Source organism: Platalea leucorodia (genome assembly GCF_965183815.1).
Source record: "Platalea leucorodia genome assembly, chromosome: 1".
NCBI classification, from domain to species: Eukaryota; Metazoa; Chordata; class Aves; order Pelecaniformes; family Threskiornithidae; genus Platalea; species Platalea leucorodia.
The window spans coordinates 136,327,783-136,350,940 of record NC_138823.1 but is presented as its reverse complement, the minus strand read 5'-3'; the positions used below and the strand labels follow the sequence as shown (position 1 = coordinate 136,350,940).

Genomic DNA, 23,158 nt, shown 5'->3' with positions numbered 1-23,158 from the left:
TTAGTTGTACTACTCAACCTGATCTTTGCAGAAAAGAATAAAGAATTTATCAGGGAGAATACTTAAATTCCAGGCCAAATTCACCATTATTAAATATGGGGATATGTTTTCTGAATTCAGCTGACTGATTCCCATCAAATTGGCCAGCAGATATATTTTTAAATTTATTTATTGTTACTCAGTTCCGCACTGACTCTACCTTAATCTAATTGTCCCAGCTTACCTTAGTCAGTGGAAATGAAAAAGGCAAAATTTTATCAATTGTTTGATACAAAATGGTGTGCTTCACAAATATAACAAACATATTTAAGTGGAACCTCGCAATGGATTCAAGTCAAACAAGAGAAATCACTGCCGCCTTCTTGACAAGCTGGAAGGGACAGCCACTCTCTAGAAGCCTTCAAAGAAAAAAATTGTTTCATTTGCTTGTGAGAGTAAATGTGTGTTCATATGTATTGAAAAGGCTGGATTTTTATTGAGATGTCTGCTTATAGCAGGTGTTAATGAAACTCAAGAAAATTGCAAAACTTCTCATATCTAGAGTTCACAAATCATGGTGATATTTAATACCTTACCTTGAATATATCATCATTTTACTGATTGTATCTAAAGCAATCCCTCAATCTAATATTGATTCCTGAAGAAAGGATGACTGTCTGTCAGTGGGCAAAAAGTTTTCAATTTTAATGATAAAACTGTAGGTAATATTTCGTCAGATTTGGTGTACCTGAGTCCAATATTCTAAATACCTTTACTAAAACACATTTTTTAAATGTGTGTGTTGATGTAATTATTATTTAAAATGTGACTTGACTACCTATTTAGTGTGTTGGGTTGAGATCCTGAAACACTTCAGTACATGCTTAACACGAATATTTCCATTAGAAATCAATGTGACAACATGCATGATGAAACTTGAGCACGTGCAGAAGTGTTTCCCGGACCAGGGTTTGGTGAGCAGGAAACCAATAACAGTGATAAGAAATTCCATCATCTCCTCTGCTTTCACAGCACAGGGTAAGATAAAGTGGTTAAAAATGACTGTATTCCAGTTTTAATGGTGTTCCCATTCTTGCTGCCATCTGGAAACAGGATGTTCAGAAACTCTGGACAAATGGCAACTGCATATATTTAATAGACTAAAACAAGATGCTCATATTTGTTGTATGCAGGCAAATCAACTGCTTGTGCATGCAGTATTTGGGACCTACCACTTCTTCAGCCACATCAGTGTGGACAAATTAGAAAAGATGTCCACCAGTTTAACAGATATATTACTCGTGCTTTTATCTTCCATCTCTGCCTACTAAATGAAACTAATCTGTAGCTGGTACATATAAAAATATAAATTACTTGCATAGCAGAGAGATAATAAATGGATATAATTTTGCTGGAAACATTCAATCTGATATGTCAGCATATCTATTAGTAACATAAACAAGAGCTCTACTGTGAGGAGCTACTAACCACTGGTAAATATTGGGCAAGCAGTTAAAGTCTATTATTTTGCATCAGTACCTGTCTTTCGGTGAGGTCAAGGTTTACTGCTATCTCATATCGCCTCAGCCTGGTCAAATAGTTATGATGAGCAAATTCTGCTTCTAGTTCTCTGATTTGCTCCTTGGTGAAAGCTGTCCTTTCCTTCCTGGGTTTACTGTTGACCTCTGACTTGTAGTTTCCTTCTTGGGAATCTGAAAAAAAAGATGAAAAAATGGAAGTAATGACAAGTGTACAGCTAAATAGGAAACAAGCCCAAAGATAACAATGTGCTTAAGTTCTTCAAACTTTCTTCTCTCAGAAACACACCCTTGCTTTCATACCTATGGATTCTTCACTGTAAATCAGGAAAGCAGAGGTAATTCTGACAGACATGTGCTGCTGCTTCCATTCACGCATGTCAAACTTTAGTGTAAAACTTTTCAGTGTTTCATCTCCTAACAGTTCTCTGTAGAATTTCTGCAAAGCTTCATCTTCTTCCCATTTCTGGCAACTCTCAGTGCATCCAACCAGCACAGGATGTGTATCATTTGACTAGTGCCTTAATGAGTAATACTTCAAGAATCTCTCTCTCCTATCATTTCACTAATACTTTAAGTCAAAGCTCTATTTTAACAAACACACTTTAAGGTTTAGTCCAGTTACACTTTGAGGGAAAGGTAACAGATGAAGCATAGGAAATCCGACACACATCAAAAAGAAATCGGTGAGCACATCGCATATAATAATACAATATCCTCCTACTCATGCCAAGGTGCAGGTAGGGAGGTAATGCCACAGCTGGTATCAGTGTAGGAAATTTGCTGCCACTGCAGCTCATTGCCTAAGGAATACTTTGGCCACAGTCAGAGGAGCTTTGCTGAAAGTTTCATTACCACCCTCCTCATTCCTTCTACTCTCAGAAACAGGTACATTTGGTCCTGAGCCAAACTACTGAACTCAGTGACAGTCATTCTGTTGCTGTCAGTAAAGTCTGTTTAAATAAATGGAGATCAAACTGTAAAAAAAAAAACAAAAACAAACAAACAAACAAACAAACAAAAACCAACAACAACAAAAAAAAAAACACAGAGAGAGTGGAAAGGAAAAAAAAAAAAAAAAAGGACCAGACATTTATAAGTTTGGGTATGATACAACACCTATAAATCCAAAATTAGCAGGAGATCAGTAGGAGTATCATTAGTCAAATTCTGGCCTCATGAACCATCTTAAAAATGTCACAGATAAATTCACACTTCAGCTGCTGATTTAAATAGAAACCTGCATCAACATCCAAATGAACAGGCCCACAAGAAATCACTCCCTGGGACTCTGTGTCAGATGAATCATCAACATGCCTGAAACTGTCCAACTGGCCAGTGGGTCTGGTTTCAAAACTACAGTCAACTATCTATGTTTTCACTTTTTGTCAGTTACTCTGTTGCTTGGAACGGAACTTTTTTTTTTTTTTTTATAAGAACTGTTGATGTTTGACTCAGTGCTATAGTCATTAATTTAAAATGTTTTAAAGCTAATGGGTTCAAATCACCAAACCTCTTAACTTTTGCTGACATGACACACAGAACTTTGCTTCAGACGTGGTTGTACTGTTGGTGTGTGTGACTGAGGGTATCCACCAACATTGTTGAGTGGGTTTGGGAGCTGTTCAGCCACAACTGGAGTAGGGATTTGCTAGGATAGGACCTCATTAGATGGCACACCCAATGACTACAGTGTGGGGCCAAGGTCTGTTATCCAAACTCAGCACAGAAAACTTGACAGATCAAAACCACCTTAAACCTAGAAGTTCACATTTCTTCCTTCATACTAGTTGGCAAACTAGAGTCACTATAACTTCTCTCCGGATTTTTCCATTGCAGAAACATGCACCTTGCTTTTCTTCCTTGAAATTTCCTCGTCTGCCGCCTCATCATAAGGTCCAAATACTACGTAGGTGACCTGAACTTAAATACTTAAAGCCCTATATCAGCATTCCAGTGAATCACTGAAGACAGATACCTAACTCGTTTTTCTTAGCCTTCACACTTACTGTTCTTATACCACCAGAGATGTGTTTCATACATGTTTGAAAGCAGGTGGGTGTGCATACTGCTTCTCTGCAGTACAACATGGAAAAGTATTTAATGCAAGTCACTGCTAAAGTGCTTTTAACTGTCTTGATAAACCTGTGGCCGTGTGAGGCCATGAGCCAAGTCTTCCTGTGTCAGTACTTTCTGTAAGAAAGATCCATGGCTCACTGGTTTCCAAACTAAAGCTTGCGACCTTAAATAAAAGTAATGCACCTACAGATAACACTGACACCATATTGAAAATTAAATACTAGAAACAGACATAAGCCTGGAAATGCAACAGCAAGTGGGGTCAAAGTTATAAAACCTTGGTAGCTACTGCAGTCGTGAATGGTCAAAGGGAAAAACTTCAGAAGTACCCATCCAAATGTCTCTCAGGACAATGCTGATCTCTGTAAGTGACTGAGATTTATAACACAAGCAATTATTCTACAAGCAGATGGTTCCATGAGGAAAACAGAATTACTGAATTAAATAATTAATACAGAATTAAAACCATACTGAGGCAAGTCATCGTTCAGGTTAATACTCATGGTTCTGAGTTCCCAATTTACAAATGTGGTTAGCATCTAAATTCCAGGTTCCTGAGATACTGATATAAGGAAAGGGAAATGTATCTGCATGAGTAACATTTGTCCTTCATCTTTGCCAGCACAGAGGATTCAGCACTGCTAGCAATGCTAGCCCACAGAGATCCTGTGCGAATATAAGCATCCTTGGACAAATGGTTATTTAGACATTTCTGCCATTGCTGGATACTATCTTGGAGTGTAAGTGCCCGGCAGCCACAGTTTTGTCAGCAGTATGATTTCATCAGCAGACTGACACAGTGGAAAAGTTTCAGGTTTTTATTTACTTGTTGTGAATGTCATTGAATTCATTTGTAATAGTCAACATACTCTGAAAAAAATGCACATGATATATTCAAGTATTGCTGAAAGCAAAAGTTGGAGAGGTATGCAGAAACCTGAGACAGGTACACAGAAAGCTAACTCCCTCTCAGCACTGAGGTTCACACACCAGAACAACTGTAATCCTAGGAAATTTGTTTCAGCAAAGATCTGGCCAGCGAGACAATGGTATTTTGCTTAATGCATTTGAGATATTGAAAATATATCTAAAAATAGACTTAGATGGATGCCAGTTAGAAGAACACCAGTTATGAACTCTTACTGTCATCTCTTTCTCTGCTGCAGCGTTGCTGTGGGTTCATGTACAGATTGCCTTTTATTTCCTATTGACATCATACTACTTGGAATAGTAATTTTAGAAATTTTGGTTGTTTTAATTTCGAAAGCAGTAAATCTAGATTTTCTGATTGTTTCTTTTTAACAGTCTCTATAGAGCCAGGATTGGGAGCTCCCATCTCTTTCTGACCTTCAGGTCTCTGTTCATATCACCTGACTAGCTTCTCTTTGGTGGAAAATGGGTGGGAGACTTGGAAGAGATTTTTGGCAGAACTTATGTCAGCCTACATCTGTTTTGCAGCTGTTGCAACTAAGACAAGCAAAAAGTCACAGCAACCTTAGTTTTCTTCTACTGTCTACATCTTAGGCCAAATGGTAGGTGTAGAGACAGAGAACAAAGCCTAGGGGGATCTAAGTTGCACTCCTTGTCTCTCAAAAGGCACACATAAAATATATACAGATGGTACAAACCACTTGATGAAAAATACAGCAATCTATATTGTCTGTCTTCTGCCTTCTCCCAGACAAATTCTGGCACACTCTCAGAAGATGTAGCCTACATGCAGGTATTAGTACCTTATCAGTCTCTCTTTTGCAAACCTTTGTTCTTTGGATGTCAAGTAATGTGGGCAGTTAAACACTGCTTTGAGGGATGCAGGTCATACCTCTTTCTCAGAACTGTTTTTATCAGTTTTCAAAAATTCCAGGCAGCATCTTTAATATCGCCTGTTTGTTAGACAAAAATGCTTGTTGGTAACTGATGTAGAGGGTACCATTTGGAAAGACATTCAAAGCTATAAATGACTGTTCTACAGATCTTTGGAGACTTAGATTTTTTCCTGAGTTTAATAATAGCTCAATTTTTTTTACAAAAAATCATTACTAATTGCACTATTTCCCACCCTCAAACGTTACTTTGACTTTACTCTAAGGAAGGGATTGCTGTTAATCCCAACATTTGCATTGTCCCACCAGAGTTCCTATTTCCTTCCCTCTACATCACTGAGAGATGAAGCATACCAAGCAAACACAGGATCTAACTCCTATGTGTAGAAAATGAAAAGTGGTCATTTTGGTATTTTTGCTTTTGATGCATGCCTAGGAAAAAAAAGGACTGTTCACTGAATAGGGAAAAGAGACTGCTCAGAATATCCGTGATACAAAGATCTGCTGCTAGCTGGGTAGGGTCAGAATCACAGGCAAAATGTGCAAGAAGCACCTGCTATTTTTGCTTGGATTAGTTCAAAAGCCGACATACCTTTATTTCTCAGACAGAAATGAACTTTCAGTTAATACCTACAATGGAAGATCCCAGACAAGAATTTTCAAAAGTCAGTCAGTTTGGTAGTATTAGCAGTTGTAGATGGTTTTCAGATCCTGATATCCACACTGACAGTGAGCAGTGACAATAACCACTAATGATTTGTGACAAAAAGGCCATCAGAATTTCACCCCTAGAGTTGTTATTCAGTCTCCAGGTTTTCACTCACATCCTCCAATGGTTATTCTCAGAAAGCCTCTACCATGAACAACCTATTTCTAAATTTATTTCACTATAATTTTATAGTGAAGGTGGCTAAATTAAATGTTCTTAATTGCATACCTTCCTCTAAATGTTGTTCAAGTGTTTGCAAAGAACAACTACTGCATGGTTATTTACTTTAAAATGAAGCAATCTATACAAAGTAGTCAATGCAAAAAGCTTGTTACTTCTGAGTAGTATAATGTTGTGAGAAAGAATTTCTTTCAAACTTAATTCCTCTACATTTGTTTAAATCACTAACATGGAAACAAAAGCTTTAGAGCTTCTAAACATCAATAGGACACAACAATGATACGTGATTCAATGCAAATGCTTTTCTTTTTTTTTTTTTCCTTCAAGATATTCATGATATGAACTTAGGGAAAAGAACTTAAGTATCAGAGCAATAATCTAGCAAAATATCATTAATCTGAAATACATATATGAAGAAAATAAGCAACTTTGTACCATTACAGTTGCAAAGGGATATTATGGAGAGGACAACAATATTTTTTAATGGCCAGAAGTACGTACTGGTATTTGGCTGAATTGCCTAATCTAATTGTTTCTGTTGCTTTATACTTAATTATATTTTCCGGCAAAATGAAATAGTTCACTGAGACACAAGCAAGGATCTGGCATAAAGGTCTCCATATGGTTCCTATTGTTTTGCCAGCAACTACGGGTGAGAACAAGATTTACCCAGAAATAGTCACTTTCAAACATTTTTGACATTTAATAGAGAATACTATGCAGTTTTTCCATGATGTTTTTTTCTATTTTCATTTCAAAGTTGCTCAGAAATCATATGTAAACTTACCCTGTGTCCAAAACATTGTCCATTGCTTTGCAGGATCCTAATTCAAATCCTCACTCCCTACTTTTGAGTATAATCTTTGTACCAAAAAAATTAGTTAACTCCTGGGCTATGCAAAACTACATAGTTATGCTTATTTCGATGCGTCTATTCTTATTTGCACCAGTTGAGACTATGCAACCAAATGCTGCAGACTTAATTAATCTATTTTTGTTTCATAATTTTTCTTCTCTTTAAAGTAATTTAAATAATATTCTTAGAAGATTTTTTTCAGTTAAAAGTAAAGTTCCAAATCACTGAACATATTCAATCTGAGTGTCTCTTTTGAGAATGTCATTAAAAGTATTTCTGGAGCTGCAATTCACTAAATATATTTAGAGAATCCTTTCTGAAAATTGGAACAAACAGCATCATCATTTCCATAATTCACAACTCTGCACGTGCAAACGGGCAAAGCTGCACAGTAGCACAAGTACAACGTCAAAATTACATGAATCCTTCTTTTCATTCTAGTGAAAGCAACCTTTTGTTTGCTTATTGAGTTAATGCTTTCTAACCCAGTCTGTGACAATTTACAATTTAAAACAGCCTCATATCCACTCCCAAAAAAAACATGAACTGGCACAGCAAAACCTGTGGGTATTCTGAAACACGCTATATACCATCCTAAACCATTACCCACTAGTTGTTGCTGCCAACTTTTTTTGTTATTACTGCCTCCTGAAAGTACAAGTCTAGGAATTACACTGCAGCATTGGAAACAGTGATTCGTAACACTGTGATAGCTAATGCTGCACATTCTTGAAGACACCTATGCTGGAAAAGATGTGCTTCTGCCAGGTTGTCTTGTCAATCTAACTATATAGCATGCACATGTCACTTCTTCAAACCATGCAAATATGGAAGACAACATATGAATTCTCTCATATGAATAATTACACTAGTTAGTAGATCTTCATGTTGAAGACACTACTCTCAGTCCCATATGTCTGTATAATTACAGCTTATGTTAGGAAAGGAGACACAGGATTTCCCTTAAAGAAACTTTACAGGCTGCATCTTAATAGGACTTTATCCAGTGGGACTTCCAATTCCCACTTGGAGTTCTGGAGATGTATCTCTTACATGCAGCATCAAATAACATACACATGGTGGTTGTTCACGTATTTAACAAAACATTTTTATAATTTGCTTTCATGTAGAAGAGCTCCATTAAATGGGAGTGAGAGCTGCCAGCACCATCTCCCCACAGATTAGCGGTCCTCCTGAATAACCTACAAAATTAAACCAAGAAATTTTCCATGCAGAAGCCTCTTAGAACAAAGACATCCAAGTGGAGAAAATGGTAGTTGAGATAGGAGTTTATATACTCTTTCTTCCCTTGGGTCTCACCGCTTAGACATCTCCCACAGAGGCTCTTTCCTATGCAAAGGAAGCAGAATAAAAGTGAAGAGCAGCCAAACCCACCTCAAACACTGTGCATGCCTCAGTCATCATCATCGGTCTGATGGAAGCCCTTCCCTGGATAGCAGTTCTATCAAAACTCCAAGGAGGCATTAAAATATGCCTTTTGGCCCTACTTTATTGTATAAAAATACTTAGGAAAACAGATTTTTTTCTGCAAAGATGGTACATGAAAGATCTAAAGCATCTAAAGCACTACAAACTGTAGGAAAGTGGCTGCTTAAGAAGAGAAAAGAGCATGTGACATACAGAACCTAGTTAGATGATCACCTCTCAACAAGTCTTATCTCCCTAAAATGACGGGTTGTAGTTTTCATCTTAACTTTGTGAAGCAGGGAGACCCTTGTCCTGCTAAAAATACTAAAGCAGCCAACATAGGCAGTGTTCTGGGACTCAGGTTTAACAAAAGAGCATATTTAATTCCTGTCTGAAAAAAACAAACAAACAAACAAACAAAAAAACTAAAATACTTTGATGATAAAGAATGCACTCTGGATGATTTAATCCTTTTGGCCAATGAGCTTTTTGAGGAGATGCTTTCTCAGAAGTATACATAGATCTGCCTCTTTGTCATTGTTAAAATATAGTGAGGTTGCTCCACTTTATATGACATAAAATACTTAATATTTAGCTTAAGATATTGCCAACAAAAACAGAGATGAGGCTAAGGAATGGAAAAATATGTTACAGTGACTTGCTGCTAAGAAATATATAGAGAAATTATACTTGTATGTGTCCTGCATGTGCTATCTAGAATTTAAATATCGTGAAAATAGTTATATTATTTTTTTCTCTGTAAAGCCAGACTGCTACTGTTAGTATTAAGAATCCAAAGTGCAGTGGGGATGGGAACAATGCATTTTACAAACCTTGTTTCTATATTAACTTCTTTATATAAATGGCCATTAGTTTTGCCTGTTTTCAAATTTACATTCCAAGTCCCTTGCATTTAAAGCAGCAGTACATTCCACCACAAGACTAGTGATGTCTGCTTCCCAAATGGTAGTCAGCTCTTGCTAATAATTCTTTCCGTTGCTTAGAAAGTTCAGACCTTGTGGATATTATTCTTTGAATCTGTGAGTAAAACACTTTTAACGAGGTGTTACAAACTTGGTTACTCCACCTAAAGATCTCAATTATTTAGATTTCAGATATCATTACAATAAATCTTCATTGTAAATTTCCAAATATCCTTCTAATAACCAATCATTGTGTTTTATCCATAGTCACTATAGTCACCTTATCCAAAGGCTGCTGAAATCAAGGTGTAATTTCCAGACTTCTTCAAGCGTATAGCCCTACGCTCTTTCTTCCTTAGCTGATGTGCTATATATAGCCAGCATCATTGGCCCCACTCCTCAACACAAGACATTACATCAAAAAAAGTAAAAGCCAGAATCTATAGTAATTCTTGTAGATCTTGTAACAGGCCACATCATTGTGCCACAATATGTACCTCACTACAGCAAATGGCCTAGAAAAGAGTGTGACACTTGGGGCAGTTTCTAAGGATAGGCCAAGTTCTTCCCCAGATTACAGTGGGCAAGCTGGGGCAAGCTCAAGAATTTCAGTGGAATCACTTCTCAGTCACAAGGGTGTAAGAGACGATTTTAATCCCATTATAAATCCCAGCTTACTTTGTGTATGATCATGATAAGTCTTGAGTTGATTAAAGAAAAGTATTTTCTTAAGCTCCTACGTATATATTTTCTCAAAATATACATGCAGAACTTACTTCCAGTCAAAATCTTGCTGACTTCTAAGTTTGCTTTTTTAAAAAATTTTATTGCAATTGCATGAGCTCCTGTCTGAACAAAAAAATAAATAGTTTGCACGTAAGCCAAAGAATCCAGGCTTTTAGTTTTCCATACTTAGCAATAAAAGTTGAAACACTAACAGAAGTTTAATACAGTTGGAGTTTCTTTAGGGTTCCATATTGCCTAACTCACCCATCTTTCCAAAGCAGGTCTTCAGGATACAGTTACACAAAGGAAAATATAAATGGGTACCAACAATTCTACTTTAACTCTTTCTAAGAATTATTTTGCTGCTACAGGAAACAGGAAGCCATTTCACAGTGGTATTTTTCAGTGTAATTCTTCCATGTGTGTTACACTGGCTGATTTTTTTTTTTCCATTCATCATGGAACAGATTTCTTTGGAACTCCTTAATGATGTAGTGAAAATTTTATATATGTTGAACATGTGACAGAAAAAAACAGTGTCTGGAGCAAATCTAACATCCAATATTTCTGCTTAATCCTATGTTAGTGTGCCTTTTCTCCCTTCTTTTTTTTTCCCAGTCTGCCTCAAATGTTTTTACTCTTTCTAAAACCTGTCCCTTTGAAACACTCGTAACTGGCTTCTGCAGTGTATGTAGCACCTTGCAGAATTGCAGGATCACAAATCACCTTCCATTTCATAGTCTTGATGAGTGTCGTGGTCCTCACAAGCAATTTCACGTGGTCATTCCCTGCCTTGCTGGCTGCCCCTCTTAGACATGGCTCAGCTAGCGTGGCATTACAGCTTTCAGCATGAGGCACAAATGTAATCCCTGTCTAGGTCTTTAAGAAATATCATAGATTTCCCTGCAAATGCATATGCCTGCATATGTTTTAGTGACATGTTTTGTAAATCTTATTATCCCTCAGAAAGCATTAAAATGAAGCCAACAGGCCCAGCTGTGCTTATAACATACCTTTAGTAGATATCCAGACTTTTTTTAAGAACAGAAAAACACACATACATGCACACTCTCCTACCAAACAGGGTTGCTGTTCTGGGTGTATTCTACTATTTCATTCACAGTTTACTTTACAACGTTGTGCTGAAGTATAACACTAACTATAAAAATGGAAAAACAGTGGAAAGTACTTTCCCACATGCAATTAAATGGAATTACCTGTCTTTCAGAGGAAACCAAAATAAAAAGGGTTATAAAATAAAATTTTTCAGATGTTTAAACTATTTATACTATTGGTTTTCAGACCAACCGTGAAAGTTTCATTTTTCACTTAAAACTATTACTATCTGTTAATACTAGATAGAAAACCTCCTAATGACTACTTTAGAAGTCCTGACTATCAGCTCTTTTTGACTTACAAGTTCTCCTACTTAGCGGCATGCCACATTTTCCTTTCTTTGTGTTTTCTCAAATGATTATCGTAAATGACAGAATCCATTAAAAACACCCAAAGGATTTCTTATGTTTGAAGCTAACACAATTTCCTTTTTCAAACTAGAGTACAATTGTTAAGGGATGGAAAAAATGCTCACATAATTAAACAGAAAATCCCAAATAGTTCTCTAAATAGTATATTGGGTAAAGGAAATAAATCTGTAAAAGAAATAAAGTCTAACTAACAGTGCACATTTAAGTTTTCTGCTAAATCTATTTTACTATTAATTTTACAGTCTAGGAGAGCTTTTTGATAAATAATTTTTCTTGATTGCTAACAATCAAACTTGTTGTACAGCTAAAGTTTGTGACTCATAATGGAAAGCTTTGGCAGGGTGCAATAAAAAAAAAAAAACAACTTCAACTTTGATGTGAGCAAAAAGCCACAACATAATTGTTTGGAGTACTTCCTATTATTTTAAGATTAGAGTGCAAGAAAATATTTACTATATATCTAAGACGGGAGGTCGCTTCAACTACAGGTTCAAGTAGAGCTTTTGAGACAGCAAACTTTTATGCCATACTTGTACTGCCCCCTTTTATATGTTTGTGATAGAGAGAGTATAGTTAAAGTAACTAAGAGGTCTAAGCCTCCTTTAGTTGTCTAAAATGGACTGCTACTTCCAAAGTAGTTGATATTCCTTACATAGCCTTAATTTTTAATTTGGAAAGAGAAAGTACAGTAATAAGGGCCTGATTTTGCAAACATATCAGTGTGTACATAAAGTTCAGGTCTCAAGTGAGCTGTCTGAGAACAGATATATTTAGAAAAAAAGGAAAAAAAGAAAAGAATCCCCCAAAACCCAAGAGCATCCAATAATTACACCACAAGTCCACAGTCAAATCAAAAGGTCATTTTGTCCCCAGCTTCATTTCCAACTCCTTTTTAGTAATGGAAAGTCTTTCTGTGATCACTATACTAATGCAAAAGTAGAAACTTTTATTTTCCCAAATAAGAGAGGCCATTTGGCACACAAATGTTAAATAATATGGCCTGACTCTTCCATCATTCACCTCACAACTTGCTGTGTATAAGCTGGAGAAGAAAGGCCTTCTTGGTAAAGTAATATGCTAGTGAAATAGTCTGACAGTGCATGTCAAAGCATAGTAAAGCCTATCTATGTTTTAAAAGTATTTGTTTTACTTTTAAACAAAGCTCATTTTAAATACCTACCTCTACTGGGATAAGAAAATTAAGAAACATTCATTACAATTGAAGATACAAGTTGGGTAGGTATAACTTTTTTCTGCATCCTAAAAGTTGTAACACCGAAAACAAACACAAAGGTAATTTAATTCTTCTGTAAAACGACCCACATCAGTCCCCACATTCTCAATTGTGATTGGTTATCACCTCCAGTAATGGTTGGCAGGCTGGAGGTAAAACATCACCCCGCCTTTTGACTCTGAAAGTGTTGAACTCCATCTTTCTGAGAAATTAAAATTGGTGTTTTATTTCTTTGCTCTTCTTCCCATCCATATAATCTAGGGTTGCATGCTCTGCAGTAAGAGTAGATGCCATACTTGAGGTTATCAGATCACAGAAATAGGGAAAAAAGAGCAATAAAATTATTAGCAGACCTACTGGAGGATGTAGGAGTGTACTCTAAAAAGCAGAGGCTTGAAGCAACAAAGAAATCCAGCATACATACCAGTAACCAGCAATTCCAGGGCTGGACTTCGTGCAACAACAATGAACGCTGCATTTGCCAGTGCTACTGGGGTGAGGAGGGGGAGGTAGGAAAATCCCCCTCTGAACCTCAAAAAAATACCTCCTGAACTCTGGTCTGGCAGCTCCGAAAAAGAGTATGTAGCAGCTCCAAAACGGCACAAATTCAAGAGGTATATTAAGAAGTGGAATAAAGGTCTGCAGCTTTCCAACAATATGAATTATAGCAGTTAGACACGAGCTCTGGGGCGTTACTCTTTTCAATATGAAAAACTTTATTCCATCTAATTTTAAACTACTCAATCACTGAGTTTCTGCCCAATTAAATAAGATGATTGGACATTATACTATTTTTATGCAAGGTATCTTATTTTAAACTTGCACAACTTTGAAAAACCTTAATGCCAAGAAAGGAGCTTTTCCAGTCTTTTTTACCCATTGATAACCATCCAGAATATGGGCCTCTCACATCCCTGCTCAAGATCTTGAGGCAAAAGGGACGCCTACGAATGAGGGACTGTTCATTTAGCATAGCCATCCCTGTGATATACTGGCTGGTAGTTTCTATTGATATAAAACAAAAACTGAAGCATCCGATCTCAACTGTCTGTTGTGAGACAAAGTGTCATGAGGCAGATGTAAAGGTAAGTATTGAACAACTTCATTCCCTCTCTTACCCGCTCTTCTGCTGAGAGCTCCTTAGCAACACAGCACTTCTAGGATTCATCTGCTTGCTGCCTGGTTATTTAAAATGTCCAACTAGAGTGACTTGCATCTCCCTTCCTTTCTGCGGTCCCTAGTGACTCCCGTCAGTAGAGCAAATGTCACTAGGACTTGGATTTATTGTAGATGCTGAGCATACTCCCGTACAGCACAGCCCTATAAAAATGGTACTTGTTGAATAACTGCACTGGGTTGTTTTACATTGTTGCAATGTTTTCCGGGGGATTTATAGGCCTCTGGGGCACTGAAAACATGGAGCAATAGCTTCTTTCACAGATGTAAACATGGGTTTGAGTAAATAGTTAATTTATGCTGGTGTTAGAGCATTTGGCGGATGTTCGTAGTCATAAACAAGCTTTCTCCATCTTTCAAAACAAAAACTGGATATTAACATTCTCTATCATCCAAACCCCAGCTTGCTTCTTAAGCAAAATTGGACCCAGTTCATTTCACAAATCTGAGACAAAATTCAAAAGGAAAGGAGGTTAAAATGTTGGTCTATTAGGGTTATGACTCTGCTGAATGCATATAAAAGATAAAAAAGCATAACATGCTGCTACATCTGATGTTTTTATGCAAGACTGCCTTGTTTCCATTAAACAGCAAAAAGACAGCTACCGTTTAACTGAAGAAATTGATGGAAAATCCTCATTACTATATAAACAGTGGTTTAAGCATAAAAAGTGTTTAGTTTATGCATCTGTGCATTTAGCTGAACACTAAGCTTTTTCTAAACACAATTTGGTGCCTTCCTGCTCCCATATATTTTCACTTTCTTTTTGAAAGCAGGAAATCTGTGTCTTCTCATGCCTCAAAATGTAAAACAAAAAAAAAATTAATTATTTTTGTATCATGTGTTTTATCTAATCCACCAGGGAATCCCAGTACATTGTTCCGACAGTTGTAGTTTCCCTTTAAAGTCTGTCTCTTCTTTTTTTTTTTTTTTTACCTTATTTCCAAGGGAGACTTTGGTCTACCATCACCATAAAAGACCTCATTGGTTACACATCTACTTATTCTATTTTGGGATTTAGACCGCTTGCTTATTTGGTGTTCTGTCATTCAGCTGTTTATCCAGACCTAAAGCTGAAGAAAAAAATCTCATAGTCATGCAATTACAACAGAATGTTCTCATTTTACTTCCCTTAGCTTTTAAGTCACATCAATAAAAATGTATACATAAAAATTTTTTCAATGATGTCTTCCATTCCTGGTTCTACAAATTTCACCTCTTTCAAGGTGATCTAGTCCCTATTAAAAATCTCAGTATCAACCCCTTTCTCTCTTCATTCACTTTCATGATGTCAGACCTTGAAGCCCTTGACATATAAAAGTTGTCTTGCAATAACTGCCATGCAAGTTAATCTTCAGTTTTGTGGACAAAATGAGCAAGACGTTGATAAGAAAAGGCTAAGAACATCAAAAAATCACTGGTCATTCCTTCTTGGATTGTATCAATGGTGACCAGATAAGAGGTTCAGGTTAACCATCCTCCTTCAACATATTAATGAGTATTGCCTTAATTCATCCATATATTAACATGCAAGTCAAACAAGATTATTTGTGCGGATAGTGCCCTGTTTGTAAATAGGACCTGCCCCCAAAAGCTACCGAATAGACCCACACTTGCTTTTGTGTATCTTAATACATCAAAAATGCCTTTTAATCAGTTAAGAACTAATTATGATTTGTTTTTATTTTATTTGCTTTAACTTGCACTGAGAGATAATAGGAGCCTATTTCAGATAATTTGCTACGACTTGAAATTATTCAGCGTTAATTCTCAGGGAAGGGACGCTATCAGGACACTAATGCATGACCCTAATAAGCCTTAAAGGAAAATAAACAAACAAACACATTTTTATAATACTACTTGGAAAAGCCTAAAATTCAAAGACTGAGAAATACCTGTCTCAGCTAGGAAGGCTAGTTCCCTAGCTAGGAGGACATTTGTTTCGTTCAAAAACTGTAGAAAGAGTCCAGAAGCTCACTCTTTGAATGAAGACATGTATGCACAAATAGAATGAGACAGAGAAACTTCCAAATAGTTCTTTAGTATTAGTGTAGTAGTGTTGTTTAAAGGGCCTCCTCATTATATTGGACACTGCATAATAGCAAATGAAAGTCCACGCTCCCAAGAGCTGACAATGCATTTATCGTATGCTGCACCTCACTTCTTTCTGGCGGTAACAAACAAGTGAAAATGTTAATCACTGCATCCCAGCTATCATCATCCTGGGTATTATACCAGAGCAGGTTTTAAGGAAAGACTGGGGGAAAACATCACAGTTGTGACATCCTTCAACTTAAGTCTCCCAATTCATCTAACTGAAAACAACAGTTCCTATCTTGAACAAGACTTTGATCCTTATTCGAGTAAGGTGTGGCAATAACTGGCCAAATTTGTATAGTTACATATTGTTTTGCATATAAATAGCATCACATGAAATTCACATTTTAAATAACAGACCTGGGGGAAAAGAAGGGCAAGGAGGAGTCAGATTGTGTATGATCTAGTCAAAGGTGTGCAGACAGGGCATAGGATGATGTTCAGGTGACATCTTGCTGAGGTACAACTGCAGAAGCAACAGCAACACAGTCTGTTTCTCTGAGTCAAAATGGTCTTAAGTGGTGCAATTCTGAAATTCCTTACAGTATGCTTATGACAAAAAAAAAAAAAAAAAGTATAATTTATCTCAAAGGTTGCGGGAAATTAAAGAATCGTAGGAAAAGGTCAAAATATGCAGTGTCCTCAGACTTGTGTTTGTCAAAAGGCTAAGGAAAAGAAGCATGTTGGGGTCTAAACCAAGAAAGGACAGACAAAAGCAACATGAAAACATATATAGAGTTCTCAGAAAACCTTTGCATACTTTTGTGAGAAGGTGAACAAACCTTTCGTGAGAGCTATGTCAACAGATACTCAGGTCTACTGAGCTACATAGTAATTCAGATGCTTTAACATGTGAGGGTACCAGTCTTTGTGGGTATAAATCAGTTTATCTTCTACATGGCAAATTGGTAATATGTGCATGATCTATTCCTTTTATAAATGAATAATTCAAACAGACGAAGGGATCCCTATACTACATCCCTAAACCTCCAGAAATATATTTAGGAAGCAGGAATACAAGCCACAATCACCCAAAAATGGTTTCAGGATGGAAGCAATTTCTGAAATTATAGAAGTGTCATTGCAAATGCAAGATAACCATTTATGAGTAAGAGAGCTATGAAAATCAGACGTTTCTTTTTAGGCAACTCATACGTCAAGTTGCCCAGGGGTAAAATCACTTATCAGTATTTAGACTTTCATCTTCCTAAGCGTATTTAGAAAACAGCCGTTTTGAAACTCCCTTCGCACACAGGAGATGTTTAGGGGAACCAGAATAATTTTTAAAACTTGGTAAAAGAACACACATAGTGTATGAAAGTCATTAGCTCAAATCCAGTTCTGAAAACCTGTTTACAAATCACAATCCCACGGAGCACTCATACAGGATATGAACAATAAGTTGTTTCACAATTCTCAGCAATGCGTGTGTGAAAAGAAGTAAGTGGTAGAAAGTGCTCAGGAAAGTACACTGCCTTTTGTACCCATTTTTCTAAGGAAAATGACCTTCAATGACCCACAATGCTGTTCCGGATTAGTCATTTCTCTACATCTTCTGCTGCTATTGATCATCAACTTCATCTATCCCATTTTTAACAGGTTATTACACACAGACTTTCCTCTCAAATCCAGAGCCTTGTGAATCATTATGAATACAATGTCCTGGAATATCTATACCATTCCTTTCTCAAAGCATTCAATATTTCTACAAAGGTACTTGAGAACCGGTAAGGCAATAATGTTGAGATGCCAAAAATGATGTTCAGCTCCTCATTTACTCTAAATCAATATTAAGAAAAATGTAGGAGATGGCAATGTTATATGCGGTACAAATCATCACTTGGACAAAGCATAGCTGACTCTAGACAGGACCAAAGTACTTGTCTGAAATGCTTCCTTCTCTCTGAATGCCTTCCGCCTCACCCCCCCTCCTCCTGATGTTAAGACGTGCAGGCAGATGCCCTTGTCACTGCCTAGCCTCTGTGTATTTGCTTGGATTGATTCTCACTGTGCTTAACTCTCACTCCAGATGATGAAGATTATGCCCCGTCCTACCCGAAACAAAGCAGGCACCAATGAGCAAGATTTGCTAACTGATGTAATGCATATGCAGGTATTAAGTCATGCATCCTGAAAAAAAGTTTGAGTTGATACATAAACACACAAGTAGTCTGCTTAGCAAGAAGATTCACATGACATACCACTTTCCTTTCCTGCTCTGTGCACTGACTCCCCTTTGAAGTAAAGAGTCCACTTCAAGGCCTCTCTCTAGCTGTTTAAAGCCCCCCACAGAAATAGCCTGAGCAACCTGGCAGCTTTTTCTCTCCAAGACACAACTTTTCTAAGACAACTGTGTTCCACTGAAACAATTATAAAACTTAGGAGTGTGAAAGGCTCACAAATGCAGAGCCAGGTCTTTTCCCCCCCCCCAGGACTGAATCTCCATTCCCCTAAGAAAAGCGTGGCTCCAGAATTCATGGTTTACAGGAGCAGATACAAAGCTCTCTTAACTCTGGTTTAATAAGTTATGCACATATGCACAACACAAACAAAAGCTGTGTAGTGCACACAGAATTCTTTTCTGCTGTGTTAATATACAGAATTCATGAACATAACATCTTTGGATTCTTGTAAAGTAGCTTAAAAACTGTTTATTATTTCAATTCATCACACACTAAAAGTACTCAACCAGCATAAATAAAAATAGTGAACCAGCCTTGAAAAAGCAGCTGTAGCTTTCACTCTGAACAGCCTCTGAAATTTTTTGATGCTTACCTGGAACTTGCCCAATCATTCCAAACCTAGGTTTATGTGACTGGATTAATACTTAGAAAAGAAGTATCTTTCTGATTGGATTTATACCATCTGCGTGATGCTTTTTTGGGGGTCAATTTTTTGTTGGAAGACAAAGTAAACAGGAAACTCCCAAGCATTTAACTGTTACAAAACTAGCTATCAAACCATAGACAGAAGTTTCAAAGTTTTGAGTTCCAGAATTATTTAAAATGGCTTGAAGATCCCATTTTAGCACTACCTCATCCTACTATTTTTGATCTGGAAAAAATCTGGTTTTTCACTGCCTTCTTTACAGCTTCAGAGATATTAAATGAATCAACAGGGAAAGTGATCCCTTATTTGCTCAGTAAAATGTAAAAACATTCTTTACAGTTGTCATATAACTAAAATTCCTTGAAGTTCATGTAATGTAGAGCTAAGTGTTTAGTGGCCCTCAAATTTTCCTTCTTCCTGTAACAAGGTGCTTTAGCAGTTACATAAATAAATCATCTAAGGACATAATCCAAGAACCCTTATACAATTTTTATTCACACGTCCTTTAAGGTATACCTGTGCTTATTTAATCTTATGGGTTTTTCCCCTCTATTTCTTTTATAAATCAGCTTTAAAGTGGCAAAACCAGGATTCCCATCTATGCAGAAGTCTACATGCTACCTGACTGATACAAAGATACAGGTGTGCAGATGCTTCTTCATGTGAACAACCATCAGCCTTTATTGTTAATGATGGGCCATAAGTCTCTGGGAAACAAACAAACAAACAAAAATATGACAACTGGAGAAAAAAAAAAAAAAAAGATAAGGCATGACCAGACTTTGTATCTTCTACTTCATATTTCCTACATTCCCACCAGCTAGATTTAGCATTTTCAGGAAATTCAACTTTTATAATCTCTCCTGTTCTCTCCAATTCTTTCCACCATTTCATTATTTATTCCTAATGACCACAGATTATGTCTGTGATACATCAGGACCTAAACAGTTGTGTAGTTTCAGGACTTTTTAAACTACCAAAATCACATTTGAAAAATCATCTCTAAGCACTTTTTCAGAGTGTATATGGATTCGTTTCAGGATATTTTGGCAAATGTAATTTGGAAACTAATCCCAGTTTTATAAGCAAGTAGTGTATTTTGTAAGAATTGAACTGTCATACTTGTGGCAGACAGATACATGCCTTTCTTTTCCTCACTTTTGTTCTGTTATTCACAGAAACACCACTTATGTGGGATTAAACGTGAGCCAGGAAATATATATTGTCAACTGGAGCCCCAAGTTATTTCCAGAAGTTTTCCAAATTAGATCTGGCATCTGGCACCACAACAAGTGCCATACTCCTTTTGGTTTCGTTTTATACCATTTTTCCATGGGTCCGTTTTTACATCTCCCTGTCACTAGTGCAATCAATTTTAAGTCCAGAGAATAAGAAAGAAAGGAAGAAGAGCAGCCCCATCCCATCCTCACGTGAGGTCGTGTGATGGGGTAAGCTCCTGGCTCAGGACAGGGTGTGCCAAAGCACATCCCCCTGGACCTGCACAGCCCTGTCTTTCTCTCCAGTTCCCTTCAACCCTCCAGTATCTTCCCACTAAGGAAGACAGAGACACTTCAGCACTGTGCTGGGAGCATGCAAACACCCAGTCCGTGGCAGGAAAGGGACAGATACAGGAATGTCCCCTTAAGTCACTACTGGTAAAAACGTAAATTTTTCAAAGTCCATAGTAACTTATAAAACACAGTATATACACAAAGCATCAGAGAACAATCTGAATACAGGGGTTAGAATAAGCATTTGGACAGGATATAACTGAAGCCTGTGTTTATGCTTGCACTAATTACAAGAATAGTTTCTACTTTATCATGAGTTCAAAATGTGAAGTATTAAATTTTCTAGCAATAAAAAAGAGAGTGGAATGTCAGCACGAGTCTGAAAATAAGTCACTTAAAAGGATTTAGGTAAGTACTAAAGACAAAAAAAAAATTACTGGCTGTGGATCCAAATCCAAGATAGAACTTTTACTGAAACTGTTGTAACACAGTTTTCCAGCAAAGAAAAAATGTCACTGGAAATACTGATGTTAAAACTCTTAACAAGCATCAAATTATTTAGAAACAAGCATAAAAAATGGAATGGATAAAGAAACAGGAAAGGTTTTTCAACACTATTTATAAACTATGTTTTCAAGCTGTCCCATTTAAAAATTCTCATCAGATTTTGTTGGGCCAGGGGTCCACCCCTAATAAAGATTCATTAGATTTTCCTAAAAAAAGTAATCTTTCCTTTATTATTGATTGTTCCTGTCATGAGTTCAGCTTCCATTAGCAGTTTCTTGTAGTTTTCATATTCACAGACATTTGTACAAGTCAAAAGTCAGTTTTCATTAGGAAGAAAGCTTAAAGATACTTTGCTGAAAATAACTGCAAATTTTTAACAGGAACATTTTCCTTCACTTTTATGAAGAAGTAAACTATACTACTTAACTTAAAACTGAGTTACAGAACCTAAAACCAAGATTTTTTTTCCCTTTACAACAACTACACTCACCTGTCAGAAGCTTAACTTCCACAACTTTTTTCAGCAGTGGAAGTAGTTCAGCAGAGAACAACCAGAATGAATTAAGGACTTTACTAGCTTTTCAAGACTCATTTTTCACATTGAAAAGAGGTAAAAGATAAAACTTAAGCCACAAATTGTTGGGAAAGAGAGACTGCAATGAAATAAAACCCAGCTCAAGAGTAAAGAAAAAGATGATGCAAACTTACATGTGAAAACACTTGGTGCTAAAGGCAGTCAAGGCACAGAGAGGTACCCTGTGGAATGAAACACCAAGTGCAGCAAGCAGAGGACCACCTAGTTCAAAAAGGGAGCCAGAGAAGTGTGGAGGTCAGAAATATGGTGCCAGGCAAACAACAGCTGACTCAATGGGCGTCACGGACCTAGAAGAGCTTCCTGGACTCTTTCAAATTTCCTCTGTCCCTGTGAAACTGGCTTTCTTTAAGTAGTTTCTAAGGGCCTGCAATTCATTTCTTGGCTAGGCAAGTTCACTTTCACTGAACACAGTGATCTGAGGTTTGTTTGAATTCCTGCTGTGTAGAAATCTACTGTACTTTCTAGCAGGTGTGAGAACACTGAGGCTCCTTCAGTTGCAGCTCATTTCCACTTACTAACTACTTTATCTCCGTGGATGAAGCAAAAGTGACTTTTGTGTTTCCTGGCAGTCTGCTGCTTCAAAGAACCTAATAGTGATTTGTTTATTTCAGAGGAAATGGAGACCAGTCAGTGATGACAGATTTATTGGTTAAATGGACATCACAAAAAAATTTTCATGCAGTACAGGCTGGCTCTAACCACACTAAGAGAACTCATAGTAAGGGGTGATGTGCATTCCAGAAATCCAGTCCTATTTAATCCACTCCACTCTAATCTGTACATGTATATAGCACCCTTCACACAATTTCTGAGAGCTCTGTACAGAAATGTAATAACCACTGTACTGAAAAATATCCAGGTATATTGATGGCCTACGTTTAGACTTGAAAATACAGCAAAAGGAGCCAGACTGTTGAATATCTCCTGGCAATGGGTCAGTCAGTGACAGGCAAGAAAAAAATGGGTGTTTGATCTCTTCCAATTAAATCTCAGGATAGAAGTTCTTAGTTCTGAGAATCAATTCACAATATGGCAATTCACAACAGTTCCTAGTGGAGGAGAATTTTACATCAGAGCAATAAAACATGAAAATTGATATGAAACTTTAGTGGGACCCAATATAAATTGTACAATATGGCTGATCAAACTCAGTCCAACAAGAGGAAAAGGCACAGGGTTTTCAGCAGTTGGTAGGTTTGCAACACGTGAAAGCTTACTCAGAGAACTGTGTAGTCTCAATGTGAAAAATAAATAAATAAAAACATTCTACAGCAAGGTACTACCAAATTTATATTGCTGTAGTCTTCTGTGCTAACTGGATGTGATATTTGCCTCTGTCAAAGAAGGTAAAATGGATTTATGGATAACATATAGGAACCTATGTTGAAAATCCTAGACAACCTGACAACTGCCCGTTTTCTATAAGGGTGAGGAACATTGATCAAGGCAAGCACTGAGATCCAGCCAGTCAGCAGGGCAT

At 37.0% G+C, this 23,158-nt stretch overlaps 1 protein-coding gene across 1 annotated transcript in view; it reads right to left on the bottom strand.

Moving 5' to 3' along the window:
• MEOX2 (mesenchyme homeobox 2) overlaps window positions 1-23,158 on the bottom strand; it is a 54,450-nt gene that overhangs the window by 12,741 nt on the left and 18,551 nt on the right. Inside the window, exon 2 of the mRNA XM_082304114.1 lies at window positions 1,519-1,691. Within this exon, the coding sequence (XP_082160240.1) occupies window positions 1,519-1,691 (173 nt within the window). The remainder of the gene's footprint in view (window positions 1-1,518; window positions 1,692-23,158) is intronic.